The 13143-nt window shown below is 39.9% G+C and overlaps 1 protein-coding gene across 5 annotated transcripts in view; it reads left to right on the top strand.

Moving 5' to 3' along the window:
• Positions 1 to 13143, top strand: part of CARMIL1 (capping protein regulator and myosin 1 linker 1) — a 190001-nt gene that overhangs the window by 157827 nt on the left and 19031 nt on the right. For 3 of the 5 annotated variants that reach the window (XM_064431730.1, XM_064431736.1, XM_064431734.1), the window contains 3 exons: positions 5144 to 5161; positions 9101 to 9167; positions 9486 to 9682. In XM_064431730.1, the coding sequence (XP_064287800.1) occupies positions 5144 to 5161; positions 9101 to 9167; positions 9486 to 9682 (282 nt within the window). The remainder of the gene's footprint in view (positions 1 to 5143; positions 5162 to 9100; positions 9168 to 9485; positions 9683 to 13143) is intronic. The other 2 variants (XM_064431731.1, XM_064431742.1) reach the window with 1 other exon arrangement.

Below are 13143 nucleotides of genomic sequence, written 5' to 3'. Positions count from 1 at the left end.
CATCATACAGCCTTATTCATAAATGTATCAGGCTTCCTCTCAAAACATCTTTCTGTTACACTAGAGGAGAACTAAGAGGAAAACATACTTTCTTTGGATGTTATTCAGGTCAGCTAAAGCCTCATTACAAAGTGGTGCATGTATCTCTGCAGTGAGATTGTATCTCATGTTAGATCAAGTTAGTGTGAATTTTTGAGGTCAGTAGTGGCAGGACTGGAATACTAATCTGAAATCAAAAGCACCTAAACAAGTGAAAGAATCTTCAAGTATACAGATATTAAAGAAATCTAAAAGAAAAAAAAACCAAGAGAATAACAAAGTGATAGAAAAATCAGGTTGGTTTCATTCAAAGCTGATCAGAACCTCATTTTATCTGCTACAGTTTGTCTAGAAGTCATTTCCAATACCATGCTATTTAGGTACTCCTGGGAAGTTTGTGTCTATACAATCAGCACTTAATTCCATGCTTGTGGTAAGCAGCCCTGCTTTGCAGGGTAGGCATCTTCCAATCCTTTCATTGTGTTTGCGTCCCTCCTAGGCTCATGTGATGCCCCATGACTGTCTGACCAAGCAGCATTATTTAAATCAGGTGTCATACTTCAGTGTCATCACTGCATAGGTCAGCTTTTGAGTTATGCCGTTCTCTCTTGGGTTAATAATGATTGACATTTTCTATCAGTTTATTTTATAGAAGAAACTCAAATGCTCTTCTCGAGTAGTTCCGTTTCTCATAAAGGGTCCTAGAATATTTACTAGTTGCCTGTCAAGATATTTTCCTGTTTTCAATAGGAAGATAACTTGATAAAGTATAGGCAGGACTTAAAATTCAGAAAGCTGAGAGGTTTTTTTAATGTTTTAGTTCATAAAGTATATTTTGAAGTGTCTGAGGGGTATAAAGATTTATTGTGCATACTGGAGAGAAGTCTGAAGCAATATTTTCTGTGAGAAAATAAAAACAGCTCAAGTGTGCCTGTGTTTTCAGGAGTAAACCTTCCCATCATAATTCTGAGCATAGAGTCCACTTGCTCCTATAGGGTAAACTCACTGTGATAATGCTAGTCCTTGTAGCTTTTCCCCTCTGTAAGGAATGCAGCATCTGCCCACACAGAATGCAGGGTCTGAAACAGTGGAAAGATGTCTGGTTGTTTTTTGTCTGGATGACTGCTTATCCTTTTGGTAGCTGTTCACTTCAGGTTGTTGGATGGAAGGGGAGTTCTGGTTCTGGAGAGTGCTGGTTCTCAGTGCTGGGATAGATAAAGCAGTTCTTTTCATAAAATCATCAAATGGTTTAGGTGGGTAGAGACCTTTAAAGATTCACTAGTTCCAAGCTCCTGCCATGGGCAGGAGCACTCTTTGGTAGACTGAGTTGCCCTAAGCCCTGTTTTTCCTGCTTGAACACCCATTCAGGAGTGCATTGCCTCTGAGCTGCTTCAATGATGCTCTTGCCCAGGGCACCCGATACATATGGTAGCTCTTAAAGAACTGACTAAGGCTATCTTGAATAGCTGTCCACCCCTGTGTGTTTTCCAACTTTAAGAGCTTTTTATTCTTACTGCATGGAAGATTGGGTCATGAACAAAGTAATTTTTGGGTCAGCTTTTTCCAGCTGGAGGTAATAAACAATTACAAGGAAGCAGGTTGTGGTGACTTGAAGATATAGTTTGTGCTAGCTGACCGGCAGAAGCTCTCTCCTCTGCACTTAGTTTTTGACTAAAATGACTATAAAAGTAAAAGTAACGTAGTTAAAACCATCCTCTTGGATCATCTTGAAACCCAGGTACTGTAGAAGATGTTAACCTCTTTATGAGCAAATAGAAAGCAAAAGTGATGCTGTGGAGAATTGCTTTTTCTTTTGCAGGTGGTAGTTGCAGGCATGAATTCCTTGCAGGATACTAATTCAGAATATGGAATTAAACATTTGGTTTAGTAGTTTTAGGAACCACTCAGTTTAATTTGTGTGTCTGATTTTTCTCTCTTCATAGTGAAAGCTGTGGTTGTTTTTATGCAGGAATGTTTATTAACAGGAATTTTTATATGCCTTAAAATATGCAAGTGCAGAATTATTAATTAAAAGAAAATACTGAAATATTTGATGAAACATCAGAGTACATGTGCCACATCTCAGCAAGCAGAAAAGCAAAGGTTTCTTGGCTAGTGAAATATTACAAGCTCAAGGGCAAATCTACTGAGCTTATCTTACTGCAGTGCTACTCCTTTTCTTTCAGAAAATATTTCTGTACAAAGTAATTCAAAAGGTCAGGGTGGTTTATATGAGACTAATTGAATTAATACTGAACCCATAGCTCCTTCTCTAGAAATTCAGCTCTTCAGGGAGGGAAGGAAACAAACATACTCCTGAAACTTATATATAGATTATTTGTATGTTGTATTTATTTACACTATTTACTCTATCTATCTATCTATCTATCTATCTATCTATCTATCTATCTATCATATTTCCATATAGAGTACAGAACTCTGAAATATGAAGGTAAGGACTGATATGCTGATGTGAAAAAGCATAGCTCCTACATTCAGGATTGTGAGGGGCTTTACTCTCCTGTCTACTGAAAAATAGTCCATTAGGTGTCACAGATTTCAGCATTGCATTTAACTTATCAAGGACGATGGCACTCAAGGGGCAGATTCTAAGGACAGTGGCTCAGGTTACTGTCACTGCTAGTGGGAAGTGCATCACTGGTTTTTGGAAGCCACATGGGGGGTTTCACCCTGGAAATCACGTCATAAAATATTTTGTAGTTGAAGTAAGCAATAGCAGCTTCCTGGTTCCTAAGTTTTTCTATACAGATGGTGAGATACCTGCCAGTCCAAAGATGTCATGTGCAAAACCCAGAACTGGTCAATTTGCTGCTCTGCTTTGTTAAGAAATTTTTTTTTTTTTTTTTTTTTTTTTTTTTTTTTTTTTTTTTTTTTTTTAATGAGAAAACACATGTATGACACTGTCAGAGGTAGTTAGGCGACTAAAAGAAGAGTGGGAAACATTGATTGAATGAACTGGTGTCATGGCAGCTTTACAGGTCAGAATTCCTTACAGCAAAAGAAAACAACAGGACTTGTGATAAAATGCCTTGTTTTCTTACACCTCTTTCTTAAAAAGGCATACCCCACAAAAGGCATACAGCTAAAATGGCATAGCACTGGATAAATATGTTCTGTAAAATTCCTTTGAAATATTTTTATGACATCTCAAACCTCACTGGCACATTGTTAGAATTCCCCGATGCAGTTTCTGATTTTGTTTGGGTTTAATTTTCTAGGGATTTTTGGTTGGTATTTCATCTTAGGGGATGGTCCATGTACACTGTGAGGCAGACCACTTCATGTTGCAATTATGCTGAGACCAAACAAGAAGGGGAAAGGTTGAGAGGCCTCCTGGTCTCTAGCACTTCAGGGGTCTGGACACTGGCATTAGGTTCCCTGTAGAGCAGCCAGATTCCTTGCTGACTTCAGGCAAGTCCCTTGGTCTTTGCTTTACTTAATGGTGCTTCCTTGTCTAACCTGTTGCCTGCCCGTGGGCCTCTCTCTCCCTCCTTACTCCCCACACACAAGGTGTTTAACACCTTTTAAGTGCCTCAGTGGTTGGGAGATCACTGAAGCATGGAAGGTAGGAGTTTCCATAAGCCCTTGTTGGATCAGGACCATAGACTGTAAACTCTCTCAAATCCTGGGATTGCTTCCATTTATTTGGGTTACTTTACACTAAACACATTTCCAGCTGCATATATAATACAAATAACTTTCCTGCCTCTGCATTAAATACCCAGAAAATGCTGGACTACTGCCACGAATGCTGTCTGAAAGAGAATCAGTGTTTCAGGTTTATTTTTCAAAGTGTGCAGGAGCACTTGTTAAAGATTGTATCAGTTTTTGAGGTGTTTGTCAATTGGTTCTGCAGTCTTCCCAGCAATCTCGGAGCAGTTGTAGTGATTGGTAGTGTAGAAGATGGGCAATAGGAGCAAGAATGTAGATTCTGACAGTGAAATTGAGTCAGAGTGTATGTGTGCATGGATAGCATACAGAAATGAGAGTAATGAGGTGGTTTGCCAGAATCACTGCTAGCTGAGAGCTCTTGCATATAGCCAATGTTTCTGAGGGTAAAATAAAATAAAGACAAAAAAAACCCTAAAACCCTGAGGCAAAACCCCAACAAACAAACAACTGACCCTGAGGACAGCATGAAAATAAAGGAGAGGATCTGGGTGCAAGAACACGCAGCACTTTCTTGACAAGATGCTTAATCCAGGCCATGACTACTTCTGCCACATTCTGCTAACACCTGCAGTGTTGTAATAGCAGTTCCTATTCAACTTGAAAACAAAAGCAGACTTCTAATAATTGTTTGTTTCTAACCCTAAATTCGGGAGGAGCATGGTTGGTCTTGAGCCATAGAAGAGATGGGATACGGCATTTGGGATTGCTTCATTTCCTGTGATGGCTGTGCTGCTTCCTTTTTTTGCTTATAATTTTTGAAGGGAAGAGAAAAGGTTGTGCTTTAGTCATGAAACAGCATCTTTCTCATGTGCCAAAAGTGCTTGAAAGTCTGTGCCTCTAAACCTCCTTATGGGAAGGAGAAATACTGTTGCTATTGTTTAGTTTTATTTGAACCTCAGGAGAACAGACTTCCATCCTTTTTCATACCTTCAAGAGAAGCTTTGTTTTATTTTCCTTGCTTGCACACCACAGCAAACTGGCAACTTTTAATTCAGCTTCTTCCTTCACACTAGGAAGTAGGAGAATTATGTTTTTTTTTTCTCGCTACTAGTGACAGCAAAATGGAAAAACACAGTATATTGGGACAGTAGGTAGCAGGTTGGCACCATTGATGAGTGCCTTATATTGGAAACAAATGTCAGAAAACCTTAATTTGTCCCAGTGTAGATCAAACAAGTGAGCACATATTTCTCTGGTTATCCTCTGGAAATGCAAATTTGTATAGCACTTCCAAGTACAGGGGATTTTTACCTCATTCTTGCATGTCACCTTTCCTGCTGAGACTTCCAAGTGTTTTGGCTTTAGTTTGCTTTATTTTGGTGATTCCTGGTTTTGCCTCCTTTCCTGAGAACTGCTATTGCTTTGTCTTCCCCATTCATATTCTTTTTTCTTTCTTTTTTGCTGCATGGAGACTCTCTGCTGTACAAGTGTAAGTATTTTTTTAGCTCTGCTGTTTCTGGCCTACTTGTTTATGTTTTTGTGCTCCATTTGCCTCTGTACTTCCTTGAGAGTCTCCTGGGAGACTGTAGTGCCATCCATCTGCACTTACAAATGAAATAGGCAGTGGTTCAGGAATGAGATTGGATTTACAAAAAGGTTCAGCTAATGTAGCATCTGAATTTAAGGGATCCCTTGGTTGTAAGACCAAACCAAAGCAGAGTGCTGATGTTGGAGGTATAAGCACAAATATAACTGCTCAGAAGGAAAATCTGTTCAGTTGGTTTTAAATTCAAGCATCATACAGCTTAATGAAAGAATAGTCCTTAACATGTTCTCAAAGCTGAAAACCCATATGTTGAAGGGAGTCTAGTTGGGGAGATAAATTTCAAGAGGGAGCAGCAAGTTGTTCAGTAGTTTGTTTGAAATCTTCTGAAAGGGAAGTGACAGAAGGGTCACAGAGCATCTCTGTATCTAATAGGATTGAATATAAATTACTTTGAAGTAGGAAGAGAAAAACATGGAAATAAGCATATCCCTCGGCACTGAGAGTAATTTCAATTATCTGTATAAACAAAGAGAATATCTGAGACCCTGTTTCTGAAAGTACATTGTTTTCCAGCATTCAAAATAGAACTATTTCAGTTGTTTTTAATTCCCAAGGTACTAGTGTTCTTCCACAGCTGGTAATACAATTTCAGACAACTCCAGAGAGCTCAGATAGTTTTGTGAGGAAGGCAGTCAGAAGGGAAGAATCTGGAAAAGTGATCATGGGAAGAGATCCTGGGAGCTTAAAGTTAGCAAGGACACATGACAGTGTGTAAATAAGCCCTTATTTGGAAGTGTGGTAGAGATCTGCTGGCCCACATCTGCTGCAGAAGGATACATTCATGGAGCCATCTCCTGAGATCTCAGTGGCATAGGTGCATGCAGACTTCCAAGAAGTCCTCTCAAATTCCAGAGATGCAGTTAATATTTCTATCTGTTCTGCAAAGCAGCCTACAATGTGCTCATGGAAAAGTAGGCAAAACAAGGAGGAATTCAGGAGGTGGTATGCTAGAATGGAAAGTCTGTGGAAGTTGTGTATTAGAGGTGATACTAACAGCTATTCCTCTGTCATGGCCACAAGGGAAGCATAAGGCTGCAGAGCCACGTTGTGCTTGTGGGGCCAGAGGTGGTGAGAAGGCAGAAGATGTGCTTCTGCCAAAGCTGAACTGCTTCCATGAAATACAGGAAATGGGAGTCAGGCTGGAGAGTTCAGATATCTCCTCTAGCAATGACATGTGCACTGCTGCTGTAGCAGACTGCGTGGTGGCTGAGATGTTAAGCAGAGATTAAGCCTAATATTTTGTAAAAGAGCACACTGGCCTATTTAAATTAATGCTTTGACCCATTTTGCTCTGCGTGTGATCTAGAAAGTTCACTTGGCAAGAAGCCTTTCATCTGTGCACTTCCTAAACAGGCTAGAAAACAGAAGGTTTTCAAATAAAAGTGTATGTGGAGCTGTTATTCATGCTGTTAAAGCAAATGGGAAGCATCTCTATCCCTCTGCCTTTATCCCCAGCAACCAAGCTGCTGATGGATCATGCCAAGCTGACAGTAAGTTACAGCAGAGACTGGCTTATGGTCATCAGCACAAGCTCTGCAGGGTCATCTGGGGGCATTTTCTTGTCTGGGAAGGAAAATGAAATTATTCTGTTCCTGGCTGTTGGAGAAGTATTTGGAGCATTCCAGTCCTTGCACAGGAGCCTCAAAACTTGCCCTGTGCTGTTTTGCATTGGTGCCCTGGGCCGAGGCAGCTCTCAACTTGTCTGTGTTCATGCACTGAGAACACTGGCTGTGCAGCTGCTGAGTGACCAGAGCTCTTCCATCAGCTGTGTGTTCTGTCCTTCCTTCTGGTCTTCTTCAGCACAGGAGTTGCTATATATACTAAATGTAACTTCCAGTCACACCACCCAAAATAATTGGGAAACAGACCGAAATGCATGTGGATGTACCTTCACTAGAGAAAGGGACTATGTCTGGAAATGAAACCAGGACTACTGGTAGTGACTTGTGATTGCTGTCCCCCAAATGCTGAGCTGCTTCAACTCTTTCTTACATGAGGTCTGAATGCTTTGGTTCTTTCACGTTTGGGGGATGGATGGACAGCTGTTGAGGTGTGCAGTTCGGAGGCTGCACAGCTGCCTACCTCTTGCACAGTCCACTGCAGTTGTGGCTGAAAAAATTCAGCACCTCTCCAGCCACTCACCATCAAATTCATTGCATTTAATTTATTGGTAACTCTGAAAGTAGTGTCTGGCCTTTTGATGCAGCAACACTTTGCCTGCTCATTAGTGTCAGAGTGAGTCTGCTCAGGTGGCAAACTACTTCCTGGCTAATCTTGAAACTATTGTGTCATTTACTGATGGTTGTCAAATGTGGAAGTGAAAACCTGCAACAGCTGAAGGTATCTTTTTTTCCCAACAATGTACATGTCAATAAAACCAGAGCTCTGTTGCCCAGGCAGTGCTGTCACTGCCCACTCTGTAGTCTTCAAGTCCTCTTCTGATCTTGACAACATGGGTAATAGCTGTCCTGTCACAAAAATCTGTCAGAACCCTGAGCATGTGAGTAGTGGCGTAATGATCCTCGGGACTACTTTGGGAATATGAATTCAAAACATGCGAGTCAGAACATGTGCACTGAACATTCCATACATAAAAAACTAGCAAATGTTTGTCTTAAACAGTTCATGATTTGTCTGAAATGTTTATGCCAACTATGTTTTTTTTCTGGCTGATATAAAATTCATACTCCTAACCATCATTAACAATTCTGAGTGGCAAGCCATAACATCTTGCTGACTGATACTCCAGAATTTGAAGCCACTAGATTTGAAGTCACAAGGCTTCAAGACTAGCAGGTTAATGGAAGTATGTGGGTATCACTAAAGCCAGTATGCACAACTCTACCACAAAAGGAGCACATATTTATAGAAGCTGAGTGATTTTAAATTAACTCTTGAGAAAACCTTCAGTTCAACTTTTAAACACAAAGTCTGAGAATGCTGGGCTATGTTAAGAGGTTTGGAATTGGTGATGCATCCATTTCCTGTAGCAAAACTGTCTTTAATGCCATGCAAACTTTCAGAAGGCTTCAGTCAAGACAAGACAGACAACTTTCTTCCTAAAAGAATGAAATTAAATCTTAAGTGTGGGTATTTGTGTACTTAAGGCACTGTACTCCTTTTTTTGGCAACGTGAGGATCAGAAGGCTGATAGCAGTAATTCAGTAATTGTGTTGAACGTATGCTGAACTTTCTACCTTTCTCAATGTGTCTTAAGTCCGGGAAAGTCATGTGTTTGCTACAGATACTGCCAACACTGACAGGGTGGTTTTGTTTTTTGAAGGAGGGCTGTATTCTCCAAGGCTCATCTTCCTAGGGAAGTTTGGTGAGCTGTGTGGTGGTGTCCAGAAGCACAGATTCCCAGTAACATGCCACTAACAAATGAACTGAGGAAGTGTTTTTTGTAGCAAAAATAAAAGCCAGAACAAGGGGTAGACTATTCCTGGTATTGTCATTAACTGCAGTCTTGGACAAAGTAATTAAGTCTTAAATGAGTCCCTCATGATCTCTACAGAGGTAAGATTTTAATAGTTCCCTTGTTTTACAGTTGGAGATCAAAGAGTTAATGCTTGGACAATTTCAGTAATCATCCTGTGTGCACTTTTAGTAAGGAAAAACTAATTACCTCCCTGGTTCTGTTCAAAGTCAGTTAAAATATAAATTTAGAAAAAGTTCTGAATGTATGAGAGAGGGAGGAAAAATCCCATTCCCTTCTGGTGTTAATCAAATAAGATCTTTAAATGGCTCATAGGCTTGAAAAACTGTTCTGTTGTAATTTCTTTTGTCCCCTAAACTAATTTTTCTTTTGTTTTGTGTTGATAGATGACTCCTAAATCAAAAAGGAAAAGCATCCACAGTAGAATGCTCCGGCCAGTGTCCAGAGCTTTTGGTAAGTGAGAATTCCTTAAAACTATTTTGTTTCTTTGCTTGCCTGAGGTGGTTCTAGATGGTTCTTGATTGAATAGCACAGGTGATTCTCCCTCCCTCTGGATTGCATTTGTGGCCCACACTGGCTGCTTTGTTTTGGGATTCTGCTAATGCATTTAATAGTAAATAGTTGCTCACAGTGCTCTCTCTGCTCACAGAGATGTTGTGGCTAGAGTTTCTGAATGTGCTTATAATTATTTGCCACCAGAAAGAAGAATTACATTGTCTTTTGTTTTAAATATTGTGTTAAATCTAATTAGAAAGTTTTGATTTCTCTTAGAAATGGAATTTGATCTAGATAAAGCACTGGAAGAAGTACCTATCCATATAGAAGACCCACCATTTCCTTCCAGCAGGCCAGACAAACGAACTTCTGGATTCATTTCAGAGCTGCCATCAGAAGAAGGAAGAAAACTAGAACACTTTACAAAATTAAGGCCCAAAAGGAATAAAAAGCAGCAGCCCAGCCAAGCAGCAGTGAGTCTACATTAAAATATTGCTGGCAATGTCCTGTGTTGATTGCTTTTTGCCATAAGTCAGGTCTTGCAGTGTAATGAGGACAATGGTTGAAGGTGTAAAAGCCGTAAGCAACTACATAATTTTTCTTCTAGTATTCATGTCTTTCAGTGTGCTATCCCTATTACAAGCTTTTTGTCTTGTTTGACACAGCCTAAATCCAGGATGTGTTTTATCCTTTTTTACTTTGCTTTTGGTTTTTTTTTTTTTTTTCATGGAAGCAGTTTCTGGAGGTGCTTGGAGCTTTCACAGGAAATGCACAAAATATCATGAGACTTTTCAATTATATTGTAAGGGTTTGTTGAGTCTTAATCCTTTTTTCTGCCTGCATTAAGATGTGCTAACTTGGCATGAATTCTTTCTATCAGCTCTCAGAGGAGCTGCTCTGTGACACCCAGCTTCCCACTGCTCCTAAACTGAAGATGGTGTTTGGGCCAGAAAATCTGCATAGTCACAGATCTGCTTTTCATGCTGGAGCCTGCCTTAGAAAGGCAAAACAGAAGAGCACTGTCTGTTCACGAAAGGCATTGGTGTGAACTCAATATACGTGCGTGGAGTTCCCACAGCTCCATTTCCTTGGCACATGGCATCAGTAAAGATTTATTTCTGTGATGGTGTGTCCTCAGGGTATGTGAGGACAGATCTGGAGGAGTTACAGAGTTATCTCACAGCAACAGAGCACAGCTGATAAGTAGCCCCATCAAGGGGCAGCCGTGTCCTCTCTGTGTTAAATGCCTATGGTCTCTTCTGCTTCCTGAGGATTTCCAATTGAGAGGATCCATGAAAATTTCCCTAATGCTGGGAAAGATCGTATCAGGCAGTGAAGTGCTTTTTGTACCACTTGGAAAGGGAGAAACATTCAAGCAAAGGGAATATTCAGACCAACTTTCCATTCCCTTGTGCTTCACTGGGAAGGTTAGAGGCAGCAGAAGAATGGATTTGTCTCCATATAGTGAAAACACATCTGTGTTTACTCTCCCAGTTCCACTGCTGCAGAACACACATGTTTTCCCAGTTGCTTCCAAGCTCAGTGCATCCTGTGCCATCACAAGGAAGTGCAAGGAGTAGGGTGTGGGAGGGGCAAGTGCTTCACTACCAGACATGGAACTACCATGCAGTATCTTCTTCAATGGCAACAAAAATGTTACTCCTTGTAGAGAAGTCTTACTTCCCATGATAGTGCAGTGTTGTGGGAATGCTCATCCATATTGAATTAATTAGGAGATTGGGAGTTTATTTAGTTGCAGATATTGAAAGGAGCCTTTTTTCCTTAAACCAGTTTGTCCCTCCCTGTCTTGTTTTTATGAACCACTTAGTTCCTTACTAGTTCTGACCTCAAAATGAGTCCAAACAAATTTTTGAAAGACTTAAGATGTTTATTTTGATGTTTATTTTATTTTGGTTCTGAAAATGAAACAGATTTTGGAGGTCAGAGTCATGAGTGGACTGTGACATTGCTTGCAGAGTTGATTTGCTGCTGGTTTTTCCACTTCAAGAATACAGAAAGCAGTGCTTAGGGAAAGCACTTGAAATGTAAGAGGCAAAATTTTGACTTTTTCTGCCACTTAAAGCAGCTCTGTTGGGTTGTTTGCTGTTCCCCTTATTTGTATTTAGCTGTACTTCTCTGGTTTTGCTGGAAAACAGATTTGATCTTTAAAAGCTGAAAAATGTAAGAAAAAAGGAGAAAATGGAGAAAAAATAGAAACAAACTTCTAACTTGAGTTGGGTGGGTGGCAGAAGAAAGATTTAGAGTTTTGTCAGAGTTTCTACTGGAATGAGAATGAGTGTTTAGAGAGGGGGGAAATGAGAGGGAAAAAAATAAAAACTCAAAGCCATCCAGTCTCAAGTAGCTTTAACTTTGAAGCAAAATGATAAAACAGTTGTTTATAATTTAGATTTTTGTGAGATCTTAACCTCATGAGTTCTTCCTTCATGTGTGAAGATTTACTACAGCAAAGGAGGTGAATCTCTAATGTATGAAAGAGATTGTGATTCATCTTATTTATTTCTGCTTCAAAGCCATTTTTCTCCTTAACAAAGAAACATGCTTGCTTTTAAACTTAAGCTTAAAAAAGAAATAAAAAAGGACAAACGAAGACTTAACACTTGGGTTTTTTTTGAGAGTCGGGAGTGTAAAACACTAAATAAACCAGAGCTCAGTCTTGCACTTAATGGTGGTACTAAAAGGTGTTACAATAAGAACAGCTATAAGAACATCCTGTACCTTGAGGACCTTATTAGACCATCAACATTTCTGTACATCTTTTATTATTTGTAGGAAACTTGTCGCTGTTTCAGATGCAAATTATTTTCTCTTTATGAGGTAGATCTTCTCACTTGCTGTAGATCATTGGATCCTGGAATTAGCTCCCCTTCACGAGATGCTCTTGCTTTTGATACTTTTATGTTTATCCCTACTACCTGGAGGACTACAGTATCAATATGCAGTGGCTTCTCATTTCTGGTAAAATGCGTCATTCACTTCTATTTTGTGTTTTTTGAGGCACCAGTGATAAGGGGTTTGTCACCGAGACCAACCCAGATGAAGGCATGTGCACCCCTGCCTACTATGAGATGTTCCAGCTAAGCAAGCTTGCTACAGAACATACCAAAGTTGGAAATCTGATAAATCATTGTGCTAATTTAGAACAGAACTGTTCTTTATAGAAAATCTGTTGCTAGTTTGACTGGCAGCAAAGCAGTCATTACCAGGTGGGCTCCTTTCAGATCAGTATTAGATTGCTACGGCAGGTATCAATAAAATATTAACTGTTATCTTTGATAACAAAAATAACAGGGTTCAGGAATGGAAAGTTAAAAGTTTCATGGCTCTGTCAAAGCATGGTTAACATGGAGCCCACTTTTCTGACTTAATGAGACTGGGTTTGATATTAATAGCAGCTTTTAAGAGTATTGAAGCATAGAAAGTTTGTATTCCACATCAGAAGAGAAGCTGGGATTGCTCTTGAGTTTAGTGGCAACTAGGAGATTCCTTGATTTGAATTGTTTCAAATAACAAACCCTGTTATTTTGTGTCCTGGTCCCTAGCACTACCAAGAATACAAATGGGCTGGGTCTTGGGGAGTCCTCTGTAGTCATCTAAAAGGTTTCCATGTGGCATTTGAATTAAAGAAAGTCTCTTTACTGGTAATAGAGCTTTTCCACATCAAAGCCAGGTACGGGAGCTAGACCACATGAGAAATCCTCCCAGGAGACTGCTTGTTTCATCTTCAGGAGGCTGCAGAGTCACCAGCTAATCTTCACAGAGCCTCTGTGGTTGGCAGGTATTTCAAAGCCAGCCTGGTTTATATGCCTGAGGTTACCCATATTCAACATGTGGGCATTGAAATCAAAGATGGGGAGCAAGTTAGTTGTTTTCAGACATTGAGCAAAAGTCTGTGTTTGGTTCCTAAAATGGAACA

Source organism: Passer domesticus, chromosome 1 (genome assembly GCF_036417665.1).
Source record: "Passer domesticus isolate bPasDom1 chromosome 1, bPasDom1.hap1, whole genome shotgun sequence".
Lineage (NCBI taxonomy): Eukaryota > Metazoa > Chordata > Aves > Passeriformes > Passeridae > Passer > Passer domesticus.
Note: the sequence above shows the minus strand (reverse complement) of the source record. Positions and strands in the feature narration are given on the sequence as shown.